General features: G+C 46.4%; 1 protein-coding gene across 1 annotated transcript in view; it reads left to right on the top strand.

Moving 5' to 3' along the window:
• Window positions 1-887: 887 nt before the first annotated feature.
• Window positions 888-24,619, top strand: part of LOC144600341 (mastermind-like protein 2) — a 444,980-nt gene continuing 421,248 nt past the window's right edge. The window contains exon 1 of the mRNA XM_078411914.1: window positions 888-964. Within this exon, the coding sequence (XP_078268040.1) occupies window positions 911-964 (54 nt within the window). The 5' untranslated portion in view covers window positions 888-910. The remainder of the gene's footprint in view (window positions 965-24,619) is intronic.

The following is a 24,619-nucleotide window of genomic DNA, read 5'->3' on the forward strand; positions in this document are numbered from 1 at the left end:
GCTATACCTCGGAACAAGTGACAATAATAATAATAGAGATGAATAAATGATGATAGAGAGGTGTGTAAAATCATGAGAGGGATAGATCGGGTGGGGGAATCGAGAACCAGAGGGCGTAGGTTTCAGGTGAAAGGATTTTATAGGAATCTGAGGGGTAACCTTTTCACGCAAAGGGTGGTGGATGCATGGAATGAGCTTCTGGAGGAGGTAATTGTGGCAGGGACTATCGCAATGTTTAAGAAGCAATTAGACAGGTGCATGGATAGGACAGGTTTTGATGGATATGGGCCAAACACAAGCAAGTGGAAGTAGTGTAGATGGGACATGTTGGTCTGTGTGGGCAAATTGGGCGGAGGGGTGTGTTTCCAAGCTGCACGACTCGATGACTCTAATAAAACTCAACTTAATCCTGAACCAAACTGCAGAATGCAACTGAAGACTGTACGAAATTGTCAAACTCCAGCTTTCTTTCTTTTTTTGCGAAGGTGATTGAAAGTGGGAGAGCAGAGTTGAGAGGTTTCCATCCTCTCTGTGTGCTCAGCAGTCAGGGACGCCTGTGAGATGTCCCTGTTGAGAAGGCGTGCTGAAGGGGGGCTAGGGAGGTTGACAAAACAAAAATAATTACCTTTGATCTTCAGAGGTGACCTGCAGTGACTCGTTGAGGCTGAGCTGAACGAACGTAGCAGCAACGTGGCAAGTGGCAGGGAGTGGGACCAGTGCGATGTTACCTTGGAAAGAAAACCTCGGAGTTTTGTGTTTTCTCATTCATACGGCAAGTTGCCCAGGCTCCTTTGGCAGTGGTCGGTGTGTACTGACGGGAGTGTGTCTAAAAGGAAATTGTTCTTTCTGAAACACTGAAATGAGAAGCTGTTCTGGCGAGGGGACCAGAATAAAGTAGCAGCCTTCAGCAATGGAGACAATGCTGGTCTTTAGTTCTTTCCTATTCCAGTTTCATTTCAAAGTGGTAAGTGTTGATTCACAAATAGTGCATGCTTTATACTCTGGGAATGTTAACATTTAAATGTACAATGTTGCATTGGGTATAAAGACTAGACAAGGCTAGACTTTGTAACTGTGACTAACATTTCCATTCACTGTAAATGATAATCATTTTCACAGAATCCTGCTGTTATTTTATGTGGTTAAAACAAACAATTAACTATGTTGCATAAATGGATATACGTGTGTATCGAGTACACTTTTTTGTGATAGTTCTCTAGTTATGTAGCTTGAAATGCATTTTTGATTTATAAAATATTTAATGTGACTGCACTTTCATTTGCAGGAATTGTATTTTTCTTTATAAATGAATACACAACATTTTAAAGCAATTGTGTAATATTGGTAGAAGTGTCCAATTAATTTTGCTGCTATATGTGTTTTATAAAGACGTATATTTTAAATCTTCCTATTCAAACTAGTTTCTTCCTGCGATGAAAATCTTCACCAACCCTCCTCCATTCCCAACTCTAAACTGATCTACAGACGCAGTTCCAACATATCCTAACACGGTTATGGCTATCTGAGTCTCAGACCCTGCTGATACTGAGTGTGGTGGTTGCTACTCAGCAGCCCTGATCTCCCTGTGTTCACTGTAGGGCTCGGTATAGACCTTGCCTCACAAGCCTGGCAGCCTCTGCAACTCACTGTGTGAAGGATGAGTTGCTGGCCTTTAAAGGGGGTGGCTGTGTCTGGCATCGGAGGAGCAAAGAAGGTGCCTTTACTGCTCACATGGGTGTGAAGGGAAAGTGCAAAGAACGAGTGACTACTGAGAGGTGGATGAGGCTGTGTGGACCAAGGGTGGTGGACAGGATTGATGGTGGGGGGGACTGAAATGGGGACAGGACCAATGGTGGGGGGACTGAGAGGGAGACAGGACCGATGGTGGGGGGACTGAGAGGGGGACAGGACCGATGGAGGGAGTGATGAGAGGGGACTGGACCGATGGTGGGGAGAATGAGAGGTGAATAGATTGAAGGTGAAATTGGATTGGGGTCAATAGACAATAGACTATAGGTACAGGATGGATGGGTGGAACTGGACGGAGGGGAGACTGGATTGAGGTGGATCTTGATTGAAGGGGACAGGATTTAAAGTGGGACAAAATTGAGCGTGGGACAGGATTGAGGGGCGGCTGGATTGAGGGTGGGGCTGAATTGAGTAGAGACTAGATTGAAGATAGGATTGGATGGGTAGAAATAGATTGAGGGGGGGACAGGATTGAGGGTAGGACTGGACTGAGGGGGAACTAGATTGAAGGAGGGATTGTATGGGGTGGAATAGGATGGAGGGGGGACTCGATCGAGATGGGTCTAGATTGAAGGAGACAGGATTTAATGTGGGACTGGATTGAGGGGGGATTAGATTGAGGGGGGACTGGATTAAGGGGGGACTGGATTGAGGGTGGGACTGGATTGAGGTTGGGACTGGATTGAGGGGGGATTGGATTGAGGGGGGATTGGATTGAGGGGGGACTGGATTGAGGATGGGACTGGATTGAGGGTGGGACTGGATTGAGGGGGACTGGATTGAGGGAGGATTGGATTGGGGGACTGGATTGAGGGTGGGACTGGATTGAGGGTGGGACTGGATTGAGGGGGGACTGGATTGAGGGGGGACTGGATTGAGGGGGGACTGGATTGAGGGGGGACTGGATTGAGGGGGACTGGATTGAGGGGGGACTGGATTGAGGATGGGGCTGGATTGAGGGGGGACTGGATTGAGGGGGACTGGATTGAGGGGGGACTGGATTGAGGGTGGGACTGGATTGAGGGGGACTGGATTGAGGGGGGACTGGATTGAGGGGGGACTGGATTGAGGGGGGACTGGATTGAGGGTGGGACTGGATTGAGGGGGACTGGATTGAGGGGGGACTGGATTGAGGATGGGGCTGGATTGAGGGGGGACTGGATTGAGGGTGGGACTGGATTGAGGATGGGGCTGGATTGAGGATGACACAGCAGTGAGGATGTGACTGAGAGATCCATCTGTGGTTGAGGGAATCTCACTCAAACAATTCTGCTGCTCCTTGAAACCTCGGTCACCCTGTGCAGTAAGGTGGTGAGTAATAATGACTATGCATGATATGTTTGTACCAGTCTGCCACATGTATATGCAGCAGCGGCTGTTCACCTGAGCAGTGAACCATGCAGCACTCACAGCCATGCAACAATGCATGAGGTGCTGTATATGTGCTGTATATGCATGACCCTGTGCACATACACTGACTGCATATGAATGAACTGTCTAGGTGGGAAATATTCACAGATATGTTTGTAAGGAGGAAGGAACCCCAATGATTATATACGTAATCCATGCCTGATCCTGTATGAGTGAAGTCTCTGTAAAATATACCCAAGACAGTTTGATCATCCGTCTAAATTAATTTTATTTCTGTCTATCTGGCTTTGCAATGGGCTTGAGGAACCTCTGCTCCTGGAGTCCATTGCTCTGGGTGTGATATGAATTTGTGCTCAGTGGGAAGATTTTCCATAAAGGTGGTGCAGCGGTAGAGTTGTTGCCTGAAAGCGCCAGAGACTCGGGTTCAATCCTGACTATGGGTGCTTGTCTGTATGGAGTTTGTACCTTCTCCCTGTGACCACGTGGGATTAGGAGGCAGAGATCAGCCATGATTGAATGGCGTAGTGGGGTCGACAAGCCGAATGGCCTAATTCTACTCCTTTTTCTTGTGAACTAAACTCAACTGCAGCAGTTGGAGAGGCAGATCACCAGCATTTCCTCAGTCTTTTCATGCTCACATCCCAAGGCCCAGTGGAGTTAAATCATGGACAAGGCAGTTGGCAACTTGTGCCAAATCCCACATCATGGAGGTGGGATTTTCCAGGAGATTGAACTTCAGTTGCATTCATATAAACAGGAATATTTGGCAAGAGGCAGTGGTGTTTTCAGGAACGGCATTTCAGCGAGAAAGACTTCCTTGCATTCCTCTCACCCTGCAGAAGAAACAATGACAGGCAAATCGTTTTGGCCTGAGTTTTAGAATTTAGATTTTTAGATTTAGAGATACAGCGTGGAAACAGGCCCTTCGGCCCACCGAGTCCGCGCCGCCCAGCGATCCCCGCACATTAACACTATTCTATACACACTAGGGACAATTTTTACATTTACCCAGTCAATTAACCTACATACCTGTACGTCTTTGGAGTGTGGGAGGAAACCGAAGATCTTGGAGAAAACCCACGCAGGTCACGGGGAGAACGTACAAACTCCGTACAGAAGGCGCCCGTAGTCAGGACCGAACCCGAGTCTCCGGCGCTGCATTCGCTGTAAGGCAGCAACTCTACCGCTGCGCCACCGTGCCGCTGAATATTACTGAATAATTACTTGCCCATGGTGCCAAGCAGAAAGCCAAAATTTGCCCTCTCCTCACCCCACCCCACCCCACCCCACAAAGAAAATGCATAAATGATGCCTAATTTCACATGTGATATTTTTTGTGAAGATACATATTCATGTACATGATCATTTTAAATGATAATTCATGCTGCATTGTTGCTAATCCCTGTGGTAATATCTATCAAAGCACTGGATCATGAAAATTTGTCACAGCCAGTTAATCAGCCTGAATGATTTTAGCTTGTAGCATTCCCCACTAAAGCTGGATTTTATCCTCCATTGCCAACATTAGCTCGTCAGTAATAGTTGAATGTATCTTTTTTTTAAAAGAATCAGTTCATTGATTGTATGCATTAAATATGATATCACTTCATTCTGCTGCCTTCAATTGATTATTTACTGTAAATTCATTCAAGTAAACCCAATGCAGAAGCATTGGCATCGACACATGCGCACTCTCGTGACCCCCTCAATGTCTTTGTCTGCACACTGTCTCGCTCCTTCAAACCCTCAGGCATCTGTGAGGTTTTTTTTCTGAGCTTAATAATTACAAAGTGTAAGGGTTTGAGGATAACCGTGGTCTCTTGATCTTCCAGCTAAACGTGTCGAGTGAATGGGAGATTGAAGGAAAACATGCATCAAACAAGTGTCTATTATTCTCTCACTGTGTGGCTAATGCACGGAGCTACACAGGTTTCTTCAATGTTAGAATAATGGGAGCTTATCCTCCCCTTGTGCGATCTTATTTTATAACCAGGGGATATTTTCCTAAAGGGATCTTTGTGTGACCTGTCAATGGCCAGTGGTGCTTTATCTGCCACGCAGTGAAATTCTCTTACACACAAATATTTTACACATGCGGGCGCCGCCATTTTGGGCGCCTTTATTCAAAGATCGTTCGGCCATCTTTGTGCCCCGGGGGGGCGCCTCCTTGAAGGCGCTGGAGGCAATAGCCTGGTTCACCCTCCTACTGGCCCACACTCCTCACGTCCGCCCTCTCCAGCTCCCTCCCGGTCACGCCGACCGACCGACCGAGCGACCGACGGGCAGCTTCCCGGTCCCACCGGCCCGCTTTCCAACAAGTCACTCTGAGGATGGTTTTCACACGTGGGAGAAAGGTTGGCTTTAAATGCTGCCAGTTTTTGTTGGGGAGCTGGGCCATGCCAACCACTTGCGCCAATATTCTTGCTATGGAGGGCGTGCAGCGTAGGTTCACTAGGTTAATTCCCGGAATGGCGGGACTGTCGTATGTTGAAAGGCTGGAGCGATTGGGCTTGTATACACTGGAATTTTGAAGGATGAGGGGGGGATCTTATTGAAACATATAAGATAATTAGGGGATTGGACACATTAGAGGCAGATAACATGTTCCCAATGTTGGGGGAGTCCAGAACAAGGGGCCACAGTTTGAGAATAAGGGGTAGGCCATTTAGAACGGAGATGAGGAAGAACTTTTTCAGTCAGAGGGTGGTGAAGGTGTGGAATTCTCTGCCTCAGAAGGCAGTGGAGGCCAGTTCGTTGGATGCTTTCAAGAGAGAGCTGGATAGAGCTCTTAAGGATAGCGGAGTGAGGGGGTATGGGGAGAAGGCAGGAACGGGGTACTGATTGATAGTGATCAGCCATGATCGCATTGAATGGCGGTGCTGGCTCGAAGGGCTGAATGGCCTACTCCTGCACCTATTGTCTATTGTCTATTGTCTATTGTCTATAAATCGACCACAACTATGGCCTCGGCACCTCGGGGGGCATCCGCTGTCTGAGTTGCACTCTGGCTGTGCCACACACCCACAAACCTTTGGGTCAAAACAGACACCGCAGCAACTGTACAGTGCACATGCTTGACGCTTGGCTGAGTTTGTGGTGAACAAGGATTGCTGCTGATACAGTAACTGTTTTGTAATATTTTTGGGGCCAAAGATCTCTGCTGGCTGTTATCAATTTGACGAAAGGTGTGATTATTTTTTCTTTCGAAGAACTCTCTTTTGAATACAGTCTGAAGTCTGGAAGTTGAAATGTAGCAAAGGAGTAGTGGAGAAAATTCAGTGGCACCTTTCAGAAGGGAATTGGATGACATGCTTGTAATAGAAATATCTTGCAGGCTCCAGAGATAGATTGAGGAGTTGTAATCAGCTGGTTAGTTCTTTCAATGAGCTGGTACGGGACAAAAGTGTGAATAGCCTCTTTATTCTATGATTGTGTTAAGAGAGGTCAGCATTTGTAAACAGTACACCAGATCAGGTGAACATGTGGAATGCAGAAAATTAGTGAGTAGTTTGATAAGACTTTTTGTTATTTTTAATATGTGTTAAAGAGTATGTTTTAGTGTTCCTTGGTTTGTTATATTTGGGGCGGGGGGGGGGGGTGTTGGGGGGAAACTTTTTTTCAATCTCTTATCTCGACAGAGATGCGATTATTTCTCGTATCGTATCTCCGTCCCCACTGCGGCCTAACATCATGGAGTTGGAGGCCTTTCCTGGAGACCGGCCCGGCGCTCCAAGCCGCGGGAGTCCGCGGGACTTTAACATCGCGGAGCTTGCGATCCCTCTGCCGGGGATCGAAGCTCCAACCGTGGGGCCTGTGGACTTTAACATCGTGAAGCCCGCGGTCTCCGGTAAGAAGAGGCCCACTCGGGAGCTCCATGCCGCGGAGAGAGTTTCAACCGCTCCGACGCGGGAGTTTCAACCACCCCGACGGGGGCTTCGATCGCCGGCTGCGTGGGCTTTGATCCCCCCGACTGCGGATGGTTTGACTGCCCCGACCGCGGGGGAACTAAGAGGAAGAAGCTTGAACTTTATTACCTTCCATCACAGTGAGGAATGTGGAATCCACCGTGGTGGATGTTTATGTTAACTTTTATGTGGTTGTGTGTCTTGTTGCGGTTCACTTAGTTTGGCTGTATGGTAACTCAAATTTCTCTGGTACCTTAATGGTACATGTGACAATAAACTGACCGTGAAACCTTGAAGACCATAAAACGTAGGGGCAGAATTAGGCCATTTAACCCATTGAGTCTGCTCCACCATTCAATCATGGCTGATCTATCTTTCCCTCTCAACCCCATCCTACTGCCTTCCCCCCGTAACCTGCAGTCTGACCCCTCTCAAGAGGGCTGATTCAATGGCTCGGCTAATTACAATCCAACATGTCTACCATCTGAAAGGTACATCTTTGGCTGGGGTGGGGAGGGGGGGCGGGGTGGGGGGAGGGGGGTGGGGGGGACGATTCATATCATGGCATAACTCAAGGCTGTGCTACTTTTAGACCAATAAAATTAGGCCATTCGGCCCATCGAGTCTGCTCCACCTTTCGATTCTGGCCGATCTATTTTTCTATTCAACCCCATTCTTCAGCCTTCTTCCTGGAACCTTTGATGCCCTTACTAATCAAGAACCTTTCAATACAAATACCCAATGACGGCCTCCACTGCCATATTCTACAGTTTCACCACCCACTGGCTCAAAAAATTCCTCCTCATCTCCATTTTATGGGTACAGTCCTTTTATTCTGAGGTTGTGCCCTCTGGTCCTAGACTCTACCATTAAGAGCTATGGTCCTACTGGCTTGGCTGAGTCGGTGGGACATTGATGATTGATTGAATTGATTGAAAGATACAGCATAACAACAGGCGCTCCAGTTTACCAGCATGGTAGACTCCAGTCTGACCATCGATTGCCTATTCACGGTATTTCTATGATATCCACTTTCTCATCCACTCCCTACACACAAGGAGATTTACCAGAGGCCAATTAACCTACAAGCACGCACGTCTTTGGGATGTGGGAGGAAACGCATGATGCGTGTTTGACGGTACTGGGCCTATACCCGCTGAAATTCAGAAGGATGAGGGGGGACCTCATTGAAACTGACCGAATAGTGAAAGACCTGGATGGAGTGGATGTGGAGAGGGTGTTTCCGCTAGTGGGAGAGTCTAGGACCAGAGGGCAAAACGTTCAGAATAAAAAGATGTGCCTTTAGAAAGGAGATGAGGAGGAATTTCTTTGGTCAGAGTGCGGTGAATTTGTGGAATTCATTGTCACAGACGGCTGTGGAGGTCAAGTCAACGGGTATTTTTAAAGCGGAGATTGACAGATTCTTGATTAGAAAGGGTGTCAAAGGTTATGAGGGGAAGGCAGGAGAATGGGTTTGAGAGGGAAGGATAGATCAGCCATGATTGAATGGCAGAGTAGATGAGATGGGTCAAATGGGCCTAATTCTGCTCCAATGACTTATGAACTTATGAAACCAGAGGAAATCCACACAGCCACAGGATGAACATGGAAACTCCACCCGAGGTCAGGATCGAACCTGGGTCTCTGGCGCTGTGAGGCAGCGGCTCTACTGTGAAAACCCCGCCATATCCTTCATCTTCCTTGCTCAGGCAAATGGAAATCATCGCCAAAAGGAATAGTGATGTTTTCCCACAGGATGGAGGTAAACATGTAACACTAAGCTGCTTTTGGACTGTTTTTGTACAAATTCCAATGGCAGATGTTTGAAAGCAAACTATTTATCCTCCTTTCTACATCGAGGAGTGGGGGAGGCAGTCGACGGAGGCAGGGGGCACGGGAGGGGCGGTTTAACATGAAAGGAAAGAAAATAGAAAATATGTTTAATCTCACAGTTAAGTGCCTCCAACTGAATAATGGTTGCTCTATCAGATCTTACTGGCGAGTTCATACATTTGTCATATGTTTCAGAAATCATTAGCTATTGCCTATAATTGGATTTGGGTGATAAATATAGTATTGGCTGATAATTAACTCTTTTGAAATTAAATAGCAACTAGGATTGTTTATTCTTGAGGAAATTCATGGGTTTTAATTAACTGCTCAGAACAACGGAATGGAATCATGGAGGTTGAATAAATAGACTTGCATGGAAATAATGCCATGCATTAATTCCGTTAATAAACATTCCCCTAAATGTTTGTTTGAGGTGATGTGCAATATTTTTCTGCATACCTTTTTATTTCTAGCCGATGCTTTGTGGAAATTGATACGGGGTGCATTGCTAAAGAGAGAGGCCATTTTCTGGTAGGATTCGTAGTTTGTTACAGCTCTTTGCTTTGGCAATGTACCGGGCATTCATGGGATAACTAATGCCACATTAACGGCATCCGTTCTTAATGAAGGGTGTATTGGTTTACTGTAAAACCTCCTGAAACCTATAGACTAACACTTATTAAATTACTGAGGCGCATTACTGGTCTCGCTGACATAGATGAGAAACATCTGCACAATCCCACAGTCAATTCAACACAATTCAACGCAGAATAATACGCCACAAGAAGCAATTTGATGAATGCAACAGTATGCAATAAAATGAAGGCAGCAGAGTGTGCAATACAATGCATTATTATAATACGTTTTCAATAATTCAAGAGTGCTTTCAATGGGAGATTTCTAATAGATATAATCAATATGTACTTGTGTAATGTTTTGTTAAAAGCTAAGATTTCCCGTAATTTATTGTTGACATACAGACGGTTTCTAAAATACGGTCCACACAATTTAAATTCAAATTACCTGCATGTAAGCATTTTGAAGTGCTAAATTAATGTGCCAGATTAATCCACTAAATCTATTTGGATTATCCTAGTTAAGGGCATTCATCCATGCCTGATTACATTTGATCCATGATAAAGATAAGGCAACGTAAATTCAAATTGACATATCTAGCACATGTAAACACAGCCACTTAAAATGTGTTCATCAATTTGAACAAAACACTGCTGCTGCATTAATCTAATGCATGAAATCTAAACCAGACACACTATTTATCACAACACTCTCCGTGGCAATACGGATTCTAATCGGAACAATTTGTTCACCTGTGCTCATGATCTTCCCGCTTCATTTAAACTTTTTGACGAATAATGCATATGAGTGTTTGAGAGTTTCCTCCACGTGAAAAGGCATTCTGTTTCCCTATTAAACTGCATCTGCAAAGAAGACCGCACCTGGAGTACTGTGTGCAGTTTTGGTCTCCAAATTTGAGGAAGGATATTCTTGCTATTGAGGGCGTGCAGCGTAGGTTTACTAGGTTAATTCCCGGAATGGCGGGACTGTCATATGTTGAAAGACTGGAGCGACTAGGCTTGTATACACTGGAATTTAGAAGGATGAGAGGGGATCTTATCGAAACGTATAAGATTATTAAGGGGTTGGACACGTTAGAGGCAGAAAACATGTTCCCAATGTTGGCGGAGTCCAGAACAAGGGGCCACAGTTTAAGAATAAGGGGTAGGCCATTTAGAACTGAGATGAGGAGTGAGAGAGAGTTGTGAATCTGTGGAATTCTCTGCCTCAGAAGGCAGTGGAGGCCAATTCTCTGAATGCATTCAAGAGAGAGCTAGATTGAGCTCTTAAGGATAGCGGAGTCAGGGGGTATGGGGAGAAGGCAGGAATGGGGTACTGATTGAGAATGATCAGCCGCGATCACATTGAACAGCGGTGTTGGCTCGAAGGGCCGAATGGCCTCCTCCCGCACCTATTGTATATTGTCTATAAGGAGTATTTAGTGGGAGTATTTTTCAAAGTTTAGACTTTAGGGATACAGCGCGGAAACAGGCCCCTTGGCCCACCGAGTTTGCGTGACCTGCGCTGATCACCCTTGTACACTAGGGACAATTTACAATTTTTTAATTTTTCCGAAGCCAAGTAACCGACAAACCCGTACGTCTTTGGAGTGTGGGAGAAAACCGGAGCACCAGGAGAAAGCCCACGCTGTCACGGGGAGAACGTGCAAACTCCGTACAGACATCGCCCGTAGTCAGGGTTGAACCCAGTGCTCTGGTGCTGTGGATTAAGTAAATTCCGCATCCTCTTGCATCAAGTCAGTGTAAAACGTAACGCTCTGCAATGGGATTGGGTGATAAACGTTATACTTATCACCCAAAACCAATTAATCGTAAGCAGCTAATGATTTACAAAGCTTGTCACCTTCGCTGAAAATTTGGGGAATTTTGGCGAGGTGGCGGATTTCCAGGGAGTATCGTGCAGTAACTGTTCATTTTGTTTCAATTTCAGTTTTACTTCTAATTTCTGCACGATACTGGAAACGCAGCAGTGAAAAGCACACATTCAATTAAAAAAGCAGCATTTTGCAGCCATAGAGCTGCTGCTTCACAGCACCAGAGACCCGGGTTTCCATCCTGACCCCGGTTTCACCCTGTATGAAGTTTATACATTGTCCCTGTGATGATCTGAAGAAGGGGCCCGACCCGAAACGTTGTCACCCATCCTTTTTCTCCAGAGATGCTGCCTGACCCGTTGAGTTACTCCAGCACTTTGTGTTTACCTCCCTGTGTGACCGGCTGGATGTTCTCCGGATGCTCTAGTTTCCTCCGCATCCCAAAGATGAGTGGCTACGTAGGTTAATTGTCTTCTATAAATTGTACCCTAGTGCAAAGGACATGGAACTAGTGTGAAGTGGGTGATCAATAGTCGGCATGGACTTGGAACTAGTGTGAAGTGGGTGATCGATAGTCGGCATGGACTTGGTGGTCTGAAGGGACTGTTTCCATGAAATATCTCTGAACTAAACTAAATATTATTCCAGAATCTGTAAGAAGGAACTGCAGATGCTGGTTTGCACCGAAGATAGACACAAAATGCTGGAGTAACTCAGCGGGACAGGCAGCATCTCTGGAGAGAAGGAATCGGTGACGTTTCAGGTTGAGACCATTCCTCAGACTGAGAGTCGGGGAGGGGGACAATAGAGGTATGGGTAGCTACAGAACAAACCGAGCCTGCATCATTGACTGTGGTCTACCTCCTGTTTCAAGCAAGTCCCTGGCAGGTAAAAGACCGTTCCACACCAGCAAGCATTGTGGAAAGGCACACATGTGGAGAAAGCTAAGACTTTTGTTAAACCAGTCGGTCAGAGTCACATCACACGGAAAATGAGGCCCACGTTATATGCAGCACAGCTGAAAACTGCCAACATCAATTCTGATTTGCCAGAGAAAGTTGCTTAAGTGAGATTTCAGCTTAATGGGTCTCTTGGGCAGCTTTCACTCGTACAATGAAAGTAAATGTTTGCTGCAATAATGTAAATAAAGAAAATGGTGAAGTGCTTAAATCCTGCCACTTGATGATGCTGTAGTCTCCTCTGCACACACGCTATCAGCCAGCATTTATACAGCGATTCAAAGATGTTTACTGATAAATGAAGGCTGCCGGTTAATGCCAACTACAATCAATATGTGGATTCATGGTGATTTTAGGCCGTCATTACATTTTTAAACTGTAGAACTGGAGTTTAGTTTTAGTGATAGTGCAGGAAACGGGCCCTTTGGCCTGCCAAATCTTTGCTGACCAACAATCACCCTGTACACTAGTTCTATCCTGCACTCTAGGGACAATTTACAGAAGCCAATTAACCTACAAACTTCGGAACGTGGGAGGAAACTGGAGCACCCAGAGAAAACAAGGTTTGCACAGTCACAGGGAGAACATTACATAGGCAGCATGCGTAGTCAGGAGCGAACCATGTCTGTGGGGCTGTCAGGCAGCAACTCTACAACTGCGCCACTGTGCCACCCATTGGACACCAGTCTGTGCATTGGATATTTCAGACAAACTACTAAGCAGACCAGTGAAAACAGATGGAACAACAAAAACTGGAACCTTGAGCAAAACACAAAGTGCCAGAGGAACTCAGCGAGTCAGACAGCATCTGTGGAGGCCATGGACTGTCGACTTCTAGAGAAGGGTCCTGACCTGAAACATTGTCTTTCTATTCTTTCCACGGATGCAGCCTGACACAATGAGTTTCCCCAGCAGGTTATGTTTTGCTCAAAGATAGAGGCAAAGTGCTGGAGTAACTCAGGAGGCCAGGCAGCTTCTCTGGAGAAAATGGGTGGGTGCCCTTAAAGAATGGCTGGCATTTCAGGTCGGAACCCATCTTCAGAACTGACCCAAAATGTCACCCATCCTTTGAGGGGAAGGAGCTTTAAAGGGGATCTGAGGGAAATGTATTTATATACAGAGAGAGTTTGACATTTAGAATGTGCCTCCGGAGAAGGTCAAAGGTCATGAATAGGAGTAGAATTAGGCCATTCGGCCCATCGTCTATTCCGCCATTCAATCATGGCTGAACTATCTCTCCTTCCGAACCCAATTCTTCTGCCTTCTCCCCATAACCTCTGACACCTGTACTAGTCAAGAATCTATCTATCTCAGCCTAAAAAATATCCATTGACTTGGCCTCCACAGCCTTCTGTGGCAAAGAATTCCACAGATTCACCACCCTCTGACTAAAGAAACTTCTCCTCATCTCCTTCCTAAAAGAACATCCTTTAAATCTGAGGCTACGACCTCCAGGCCTAGACTCTCCCACTAGTGGAAACATCCTCTCCACATCCACTCCATCCAAGCCTTTCACTATTCTGTATGTTTCAATGAGGTCCCTCCTCATTCTTCTAAACTCCAGCGAGTACAGGCCCAGTGCTGACAAATGCTCATCATATGTTAACCCACTCATTCCTGGGATCAGTCTTGTAAACCTTCTCTGGACCCTCTCCAGAGCCAGTAAATCCTTCCTCAGATACGGTGCCCAAAGTTACTCACAATATTCCAAATGCGGACTTACCAGCGCCTTCCGGAGCCTCAACATTACATCCCTGTTTTTGTATACAAGCCCTCATGAAATAAATGAGGTTGCTTTCTTTACAAACCGATTCGACTTGCAGATTAACGTTTTGGGAATCCTGCACCAGCACACCCAAGTCCCTTTGCACCACCGATTTCTGGATTCTCACCCCATTTAGAAAATAGTCCACACCTCTATTCCTGCTACCAAAATGCATGACCCCACACATTGCTACACTACATTCCATCTGCCACTTCTCTGCCCCCTGTCCCAACCTGCCCAAGTCCTTCTGCGGAGTCCCTGCTTTCTCTACACTACCTGCCCCTCCACCTATTTTCGTATCATACACAAACTTGTCCACAAAGCCTTCAATCCCCTCGTCCAAATCGTTAATATATAACGTGAAGAGTAGTGGCCCCAGCACCGACCCCTGCGGAACTCCGCTAGTCACTGGCAACCAACCAGAAAAAGCCCCCTTTATTGCCACTCTTTGCCTTCTGCCGTCCAGCCAACCTGATATCCATGCTAGTATCTGCCCTTTGATACCATGGGCTCTCATCTTCCTTATTAGCCTAACGTGTGGCACCTGATCAAAGGCTTTCTGAAAATCTAAGTAAACAGCATCTACTGACTCTCCTTTGTCTGTCCTGCTATTTACTTCTTCAAGAAGGTGGTGCAATCAGAAACAATCACTATGTTTAAGAGACAATGAAAATCAAAACCATAAACAGAAACTATTGTAAGAACTCAGCAGGTTTGGCCACATCTGTTGGAAGAGAAAGACAGTTAGCGTTTCAGGTCAAAGACCCTTCTTGAGTTGCTGGCAGAAGAGGTGATGTAGTCAGACACAATCACAATATTTTCCGGACACTTAGGCAGGTAGTAAGATAAAAGGTTATGGCCACACTGCAGTCAAGTGGGATTAGGGTAGATGGGTAGAAATCTCAGCGTGGACATGGGGCCTTTTCCATGCTCTACAACTCTATGAATTGATGACTCCAGGCCATTGTACATTGCCCCATTGTGGTAGAGAGCATATTGACTAGTTGCATCACGGCCTAGTTCGGAATCTTGAACGCCCAAGAATGAAGGCGATTACAAAAGTGATGAACACTGCCCAATCCATCATGAGTACTGACCTCCCCACCACCATCTATAGGAAGAGCTGCCTCAAAAAGGCAGGCAGCATCAACAACGACCCACATGGGTGTGGGTGAGTGGTAGAATGTGGGGAATTAGGTACGTAGATAAGGTGGTCAAAAAGGCTTTTGACACATTGGCCTTCATCAGTCAGACCATTGAGTACAGAAGTTGGGAGGTCATGTCAATAGTCAATAGTCAATAGTCAATAGTCAATAGTCAATAGTCGTTTATTTGTCACATACACATAAATGGGTAGTGAAATGAAACATTACCCGCAGTTGAACAATAAGACCAATAAGAATAATCAATAAAAATGCAATAACACATACAATCACAAACTAACACCAAACAAAAAGAAACATCCATCACAGTGAGTCTCCTCCAGTCCCTCCTCACTGTGATGGAAGGCCACAATGTCTTTTCTCTTCCCCTGCCGTCTTCTCCCGCGGTCAGGCTGTTGGAGTTGCCACGTCGGGGCGGTCGGGGCTCCCAACATTGAAGCCCCCGCCGGGCGGTGAAAATCCCGCGGCCTATTCCAGGCCGCACCGGACGGTGAAAGATCCGCGGCGGGCCGACCCAAGCCCCGCGATTCGGGGCGGGTGAACACGCTGCCTCTGCTGCTGCTGGAGCTCCCGATGTCGGCCCCCACCCAGGGGCCTGCGGGCTTCCGACGTCCACGCGGCCCGCGCCGGAGCCTCCGGAGACGAGTCGCAGCCGCTCCCGCAGCCTCCGCAGGCAGCCAGCGCCGCAGGTGGTGAGTCCGGGCAGCGGGGTCTGCAAACCAGAGTCCCAGGTGGTCCCAGGTGCATGGCCGGTGGTAGGCTGCAACGGGAACGGAGACACGACACAGAAACAAAGGTCGCGTCTCCGTTCGGGAGAGAGAATTTTGCAGTTCCCGTTCCCTCCCACCCCCCCCCCCCCCCCCCCACACACACATAACATACAAACACTACACCATATTAAAACTACAATTCATACAAAACCAACAAAAAACACAAAAGACAGACGGACTGCAGGCAAGCCGCAGCTGCGACGGCAGCGCTGGCTCCTCTAAGTTGCAGTTATCTAAGATGTTGGTGAGGCCACATTTAGAGTATTACTAGACCAAGTGGACCCATTGGGCCCAAACCTCTCCTGCATTGGTGCAGCACCCTCTCCTCCCCCCATCCTCTCTCCCCTTTCCCCCCCCCCCTCCCTCTCCCCTCTCCCCCCCACTCGCTGAAGGAAGGACTGTTTAGAAGTATGATAATAAAGGGGAAGAAACTGTTTGTGAGTCTGGTGGTGCGTTAGGGCGGCACAGTGGCACAGCGGTAGAGTTGTTGCCTTACAGCGCCAGAGACCCGAGTTCAATCTTGACTACGGGTGCTGGTTGTGCGGAATTTGTACATTCTCCACGTAACCGGGTGGGTTTTCTCTGGTTGTGTCAGTTTCCTCCCACACTCCAATGACGTGCAGGTTTGTTGGTTAATTAGCTTCTATAAATTGTTTTTCTGGGGTGTAAGATAGAACCAGTGTACAGTCGATTGTTGGTCGGTGCGTACTCGGTGGGCCAAAGGGCCTGTTTCCTCGCTGTATTTCCAAACTAAACTAAACTTTCAAGCTTCTGTACTTTCTGCACATTGGGAGCAGGGAGAAGAATGAATGACCGCGGTGAAATAAGTCTTTGATATTGTCACGTGTACCAAGGTACAGTGAATAGCTTTTGTTTGTGTGCTATCCAATGCAGCGTACCACTGTGACCATCGAAGGTATTTATTCACAAAATGCTGGAGTAACTCAGACTGAAGAAGGGTCTCGACCAGAAACGTCGCCCATTCCTTCTCTCCTGAGATGCTGCCTGACTTGCTGAGTTACTCCAGCATTTTGTGAATAAATACCTTTGATTTGTACCAGCATCTGCAGTTATTTTCTTATACCTCTGTGACCATGGTCTCTAACTGTTTCCATCATTCTCATATAGATCTGGGAAGTCGTTGGGTTGTAATGAATATTTTATGTCTCAAACCAAGTGAGATATGTCAAGAGAAAAAGATTAGTTAAGGCAAATGTAGGTCCCTTGCAGTCGGAAACAGGTGAATTGATCATAGGGAACAAGGAGATGGCAGACCAATTGAACAAATACTTTGGTTCTGTCTTCACTAAGGAAGACATAAACCGTCTGCCGGAAATAGCGGGGGACCGGATGTCTAATGAGATGGAGGAACTGAGGGAAATCCAGGTTAGTCGGGAAGTGGTGTTAGGTAAATTAAATGGATTAAAGGCAGATAAATCCCCAGGGCCAGATAGGCTGCATCCCAGAGTGCTTAAGGAAGTAGCCTCAGAAATAGTGGATGCATTAGTGATAATTTTTCAAAACTCTTTAGATTCTGGAGTAGTTCCTGAGGACTGGAGGGTAGCTAATGTAACCCCACTTTTTAAAAAGGGAGGGAGAGAGAAAACGCGGAATTATAGACCAGTTAGCCTAACATCGGTAGTGGGGAAAATGCTAGAGTCAGTTATTAAAGATGTGATAGCATCACATTTGGAAAGTGGTGAAATCATCGGACAAAGTCAGCATGGATTTACCAAAGGCAAATCATGTCTGACGAATCTTATAGAATTTTTCGAGGATGTAACTAGTAGAGTGGATAAGGGAGAACCAGTCGATGTGTTATATCTGGACTTTCAGAAGGCCTTCGACAAGGTCCCACATAGGAGATTGGTGTACAAACTTAAAGCACACGGTATTGAGGGTTCAGTTTTGAGGTGGATAGAAAATTGGTTGGCGGACAGGAAGCAAAGAGTAGGAATAAACGGGTCCTTTTCGGAATGGCAGGGAGTGACTAGTGGGGTACCGCAACGCTCAGTGCTGGGACCCCAGTTATTTACAGTGTATATTAATGATTTGGACGAGGGAATTGAATGCAACATCTCTAAGTTTGCGGATGACACGAAGCTGGGTGGCAGTGTTAGCTGCGAGGAGGATGCTAGGAGGCTGCAGAGTGACTTGGATAGATTAGGCGAGTGGGCAAATGTATGGCAGATGCAATATAATGTGGATAAATGTGAGGTTATCCACTTTGGCGGCAAGAACAGGAAAGCAGAGTATTACCTGAATGGTGACCGATTGGGAGAAGGGGAGATGCAACGTGACCTGGGTGTCATGGTGCACCAGTCATTGAAAGCAAGCATGCAGGTGCAGCAGGCAGTGAAGAAAGCGAATGGTATGTTGGCATTCATAGCAAGAGGATTTGAGTTTAGGAGCAGGGAGGTTCTGCTGCAGTTGTACAGGGCCTTGGTGAGACCGCACCTGGAGTATTGTGTGCAGTTTTGGTCTCCTAACCTGAGGAAAGACGTTCTTGCCTTAGAGGGAGTACAGTGAAGGTTCACCAGATTGATCCCTGGGATGGCGGGACTTGCATATGAGGAAAGACTGGATAGACTGGGCTTGTACTCGCTGGAATTTAGAAGACTGAGGGGGGATCTTATAGAAACATATAAAATTCTTAAGGGGTTGGAGAGGCTAGATGCGGGAAGATTGTTCCCGATGTTGGGGGAGTCCAGAACCAGGGGTCACAGCTTAAGGATAAGGGGGAAGTCTTTTAGGACCGAGATGAGAAAACATTTCTTCACACAGAGAGTGGTGAGTCTGTGGAATTCTCTGCCACAGAAGGTAGTTGAGGCCAGTTCATTGGCTATATTTAAGAGGGAGTTAGATGTGGCCCTTTTTGCTAAAGGGATCAGGGGGTATGGAGAGAAGGCAGGTACAGGCTACTGAGCTGGATGATCAGCCATGATCATATTGAATCGCGGTGCAGACTCGAAGGGCCGAATGGCCTACTCCTGCACCTATTTTCTATGTTTCTGTTTCTATGTTTCTAAAATAATTCAACATTGCAACTTCCATTTTACCTCTTTTGATCTTATGTATCATAGAGTTATGAGAGTCATAGAGCTGTACAGTAATATGGCATGGGAACAGGTCCTTCAAACCGTCTCATCCGTGCCGACCAAGGTGCCCAATCTAAGCTAATTTGCCCATGTTTGCCTATAATCCCCCAATTGTTTCCTGTCCTGCTCCTATTCAGGTGTCTTGTAAATGCTGTTACTGTGACTGCCTCTTACTATCTCCTCTGGCAACTCATTTGATATATACCCACCAAAGATACTAGAGGAACAAGATGGACCACTCCATTGAAATCGCGTATACTGAAAAGGAGCCATTTTAGTAGGCAAAACCCGCCGTTCGCTCTGCCTCTCGCAGTGCAATCAGTGTTTTGGGGGAACAGTATGTGTGATGATACCATTAAAATGCAGAATATATCTCATCTATCAATTCACAAATTTCTGTTATTTTTCTTTTTAAACGTTTCTGCAAGTTTCTGCCGACTAAAAGGCATCATGACGTACTACGGTTTTTAGGGTCGAGTGGTCTATCTTGTCCCTCTAGTATCTTTGATACCCACCACCCTCTGACTGAAAGGGTTGCCCCTCGGGCCCCGATTAAATCTTTCCCCTCATACTTTAAACCTTTGCCCCTCTGGTTCTCGATTCCCCCACCCCGCGTAAACAATAATACACAGAGTCTTCACCCTACCAATTCCTCTCGAGATTTTATAATTCCCCTCATGTTTTTATCGCACAAATCCACACGTTTGTTTCAGACAATTTACCAGATTAAAAGGAGCGCACGTTTCATTCAGTGCCTTCAGAACCGCACATCTCGACAGAAGCTGAGTGGATCGGCTGGATTTGAGGGTTTGGTGTTGTTTCTGGTGGCGTTGTTGTTCGGACTGTAGGCTCTCAGGGTTCAGGGTACGTTGAGGTGAAGACGGTGGCTCCAGGATTCAGCCTGGCTGTGGACTCTCGCTCTATATACCATTCGCTCCTCCAGCTTTCTTCTGTCTTTACCGGTCACCGGTCATTTAGCCAGTCCGCTCAGGCCACCAAAATCCTGCATCCAATTCCCTTCACCGTGCCAACCCACCCTTACTGACCATGCCTTCAGCCGACTATCCTCCCCATTTTGCTGCTCGTTTCCCCTACATTCTCCTTCCTACCTGGGTTGCAAACATCTGCAGATGTGGAGTCTTACCTAAGCACACGTTGTGTGAAGAGGAAATGTACCCCTGGACACCTGGAGCAGATTTGTGAATGTAGAATGAGCAGGGCTGGTAGCTGAGGATATAGTTGTCACAACTGGATTCATTGCTTCACACTTCATAAACTAAACTGATGAAGTATTAATTGTGTAGACTCTGACACTGCCATGCCTGCTCATGCCAATAAATGTCTGATATGTAAGCTGACGATACATATTAAACCAAGCTGAAATGTGGAAACAGAACTGCAGATGCTGGTAAATACATAAAAGGACACAAATTGCTGGAGTAACTCAGCAGGTCAGGCAGCAGCTCTGGAGAACATGGGGAGGTGACGTTTCAGATGGATGACGTTCCCGACCTGAAACATTGCCTATCCATGTTCTCCAGAGGTGCTGCCTGACCCACTGAGTTGCCCCAGAACCTTGTGTCCTTTTGCGTAAACCATCGTCTGCAGTTCCTTGTTTCTCCACTGAGCTGAGGTGTCACCAGCGGAGGTTGGCATGGATGGATGGTGAAGGAGTGAGTGTCATTTGCTGGTAAGGAAACCAAGAGCAGGTTTTGGATGGATTGAAGCCCGGGGTAAAGTTATCAAAGTTGAGGTCTGATGAGGCCAGCATACGATTATTAAGGGGTTGGACACGTTAGAGGCAGGAAACATGTTCCCAATGTTGGGGGAGTCCAGAACAAGGGGCCACAGTTTAAGAATAAGGGGTAGGCCATTTAGAACTGAGATAAGGAAAAACTTTTTCAGTCAGAGAGTTGTGAATCTGTGGAATTCTCTGCCTCAGAAGGCAGTGGAGGCCAATTCTCTGAATGCATTCAAGAGAGAGCTAGATAGAGCTTTTAAGAATAGCGGAGTCAAGGGGTATGGGGAGAAGGCAGGAACGGGGTACTGATTGAGAATGATCAGCCATGATCACATTGAATGGCGGTGCTGGCTCAAAGGGCCGAATGGCCTCCTCCTGCACCTATTGTCTATTGCTGCAGCAGAAGAGAATAGGTAGGGGTAAAATTGGGAAACATTCCAAGGCGGGAAGGGAGCAGTACTGTTGGGATAGGTCTGGAAGCCGCAGGGATTAACAGGCTGCACAAAGGTATTGACTCTACTTGAGACAGCAATCAAGGAAACTGACATAAACAAAGTCAAAATATCAAAAATCCATTTAGCATTTAACACGGATGTCCTGTGGCCTTGCCAGTACTTGCTGGTGAACATTTGGGTTATCTCTTTGGAGAAGAGAAGGTTGGGAGATTTGACAGAAAGGTTAAATATCGTCATGGGTTTAACTGGGCGGTGTGGTGGAGCAGCGGTAGAGTTGCTGCCTTCCAGCGCCAGAGATCCAGGTTCGATCCCGACCATGGGTGCTGCCTGCACAGAGTTTGTACGTTCTCCCCGTGACTGCGTGGGTTTTCTCCGGGGGTGCTCCGGTTTCCTCCCACATTCCAATGACGTGCATGTTTGCAGGTTAATTGGCTTCCGTAACTTGCCGCTAGTGTGTCAGGAGTGGATGAGAAAGTGTGATAACACAGAACCAGTGAGTGGGTGATCAATGGTTGGCGTGGACTTGGTGGGCCGAAGGGCCTGTTTCCACGCTGTATCTTTAAACGAAACTAAATGAAACTAAAAGGAAAAAAAACCCTAAACTAAGTTGAACTAAACCAATTAATGCAGATATAAGCAAATGGATGGTTCAAGAAGCAAAGTTCACGGCTACCACATTTTGGGCGAAATGTAAAAGTGGAAAGCTAGAAAAAGCCTTATTACACAGAATGTAGTGATCTGAAATACAAGGCTGTGGGGTGGCGGAAACAGAAACAATCAGTGCTTTCATGAAGGAATTGGATAGGCATTTGGGAGAGAATAATTATACAAAACCACAGAGAAAGAGCAAGGGTAAGTGGGCTGACTGGATTGTTCTCCTGGCAGCTGGCATTGACTCGACTGGCTGAATGCCCAGCAAATATGTTGTGACAATTCTATGATTATTTGAGTCCGTCTTGAATTGATTTGGCAATGTTACAGATGTGGTGGGTTTGGATTGTCAGAGGAGGCATTGTCACCAAGGTGCAAGTTACTAACAAGGAAAAGGTCAGGAATGGACTCCATCTATAAGATCATGAGAGGAATAGATAGGGTGAATGCACAGACTCTTTTACCCTGAGTAGGGGAATCAAAGACCAGAGGACATAGGTTTAAGGTGAGGGGGGAAAACGTTGGTGGGAACCTGAGGGGGCAACTATTTTACACAGAGGGTGGCTGGTACAAGGAACGAGCTGCCAGAGGAGGTAGTTGAGGCAGGTACCATCACAATGTCAAAAAAACATTTGGATAGGTCCATGGATAAGATAGGTTTGGAGTGGTTTGGGCCAAACGCAGGAAGGCAGGTGCCATCCAATTCACAGAACGTATTTTGTAACTCTGACCGATGTTAAGTCAGAACCATGGTTTGGGAACAAGACTGGCTGGGCCTGTTTAGTTTAGTTTAGAGATATAATGGTCAATAGGGTGGCACGGTGGTGCAGCGGTAGAGTTGCTGCCCTACAACGCCAGAGACCCAGGTTCGATCTTGACTATGGGTGCAATCTGTACGGAGTTGGTACATTCTTCCCGTGACCGCGTGGGTTTTCTCCGGGTGCTCTGATTTCTTCCCATATTCCAAAGACATACAGGTTTGTCGGTTGATTGACTTCAGTAATATTGTAAGTTGACCCTAGTGTGTAGGATAGTGTTGGTTTACGGGGATCGCTGGTCGGTGTGGACTCGGTGGGCCGAAGGGCCTGTTTTCGTGCTGTATCCCTAAAAACGTAATCTAAAACTAAAGACACATGTGAAAACAGTACCTTCGGCCCACTGAGTCCACGCCAACCCTTTCAAGTCAAGTCTAGTCAAGTCAATTTTATTTGTATAGCACATTTAAAAACAACCCACGTTGACCAAAGTTCAGGTACTAAGAACAAACATACAATGGCACACAAACATAACATTACATACATAAACAGTTCACAGCGCCCCCTCAGAGGGCCTCAAATGCTAGGGAGTAGAAATAGGTTTTGAGCCTGGACTTAAAGGAGTCGATGGAGGGGGCACTTCTGAAGGGGAGAGGGATGCTGTTCCACAGTCTAGGAGCTGCAACCGCACTAGTTCTATGTTACCCCTCCTTCTCATCTACTCCTTACACACTAGGGGCTATTTATAGAGGATAATTAACCTACATCTTTGGGATGTGGGAGGAAGCGGGAGCACCCGGAGGAAACCCAAGCCCGTCACAGGGAGAACGTGCAAACTCCACACAGACAGCACCTGAGGTTTGGATTGAACCAGTCTCTAGCGCTGTGAGGCAGCAGCTCTACCAGCTGCACCACTGTGCCGCCCTAATAGATAGATTGTAAGGAGCATGGGATTATTTTTAAATTACTGTACAACAGTAACCCTGGAGCATCCATAGAATAACAAGATACAGGTGCCAAGGGCCATTCACACAGAGCTGGAAAGTTCTGACAAAGTCATTGAGCCTTTGCCAAGAAATGTTCTGCTCAGAAGGAGGAAATTTATAAACTGCTAATAAAGCAATTAATTTGCTAATCATTTCTTTAACCTCAGTCCATTAAATCTGCTGATTTATCATTTTGCACACAAACAGAAAACAAGGAACAAAACCATGCATTTGACACAGTGGTGAATGGAGCACACTGGAGCATTGGTGAATTATGCCTTGGTTTGACTGGGATTATTGTATTTAGCTCTATTGGGATTCCTGTGGTTTTATGGACAGCAGGAAATAGATGGTGGCGATGTGTGTCGTTTGTGTGGCAGTGAATCCTTTATGTGCTTTGTTTTTAACCTGACTTGATCCTCTTTATGCCTGTCATTGTTTGTTAAACAGAAAACTGTTTTGATCGGAATTTTACGTGGGTTCGCTGTTAAACCTATTGGGCTGAGGATATTTTGGAATTCTTTCTTTCCTTCTTTAAGTCACAGTTTTCCTTTCCCCAGTAGTCTCCACCCCATTCCTCGCTGGCTGTAGGTGTATTAAACAGTGGTCAAGCAGTAGTATTACAGCATGAAACATCATTTGCTAAACAATGTCTCAAACCCCCAAAGTGTTGAGCAATCCCCCAGCAGTCTGCAAACTTATCCAAACACCAACGTTCTAATTCAGTAATGATCGAGGGAAGTACCATTGCTAAACCTTGCGCGATGCCAATGGTAAATGGGTGCAGAGTGGAGCCAAATCCATTAAATAGAACTGAGAACATGGAACAAGAACAGGCTCTCTAGCCCGCGAGGTCTGTGCCAACCATGAACATAGAACATAGAGCAAATCTGAAGAAGGGTCTCGACCCGAAACCTCACCTATTCTCTTGTCCTGAGATGCTGCCTGACCCTTGTCGAGTTACTCCAACATCTTGTGTCTACCTTCATCGTAAACCAGCATCTGCAG

This window comes from Rhinoraja longicauda, chromosome 15, assembly GCF_053455715.1.
Source record: "Rhinoraja longicauda isolate Sanriku21f chromosome 15, sRhiLon1.1, whole genome shotgun sequence".
NCBI classification, from domain to species: Eukaryota; Metazoa; Chordata; class Chondrichthyes; order Rajiformes; family Arhynchobatidae; genus Rhinoraja; species Rhinoraja longicauda.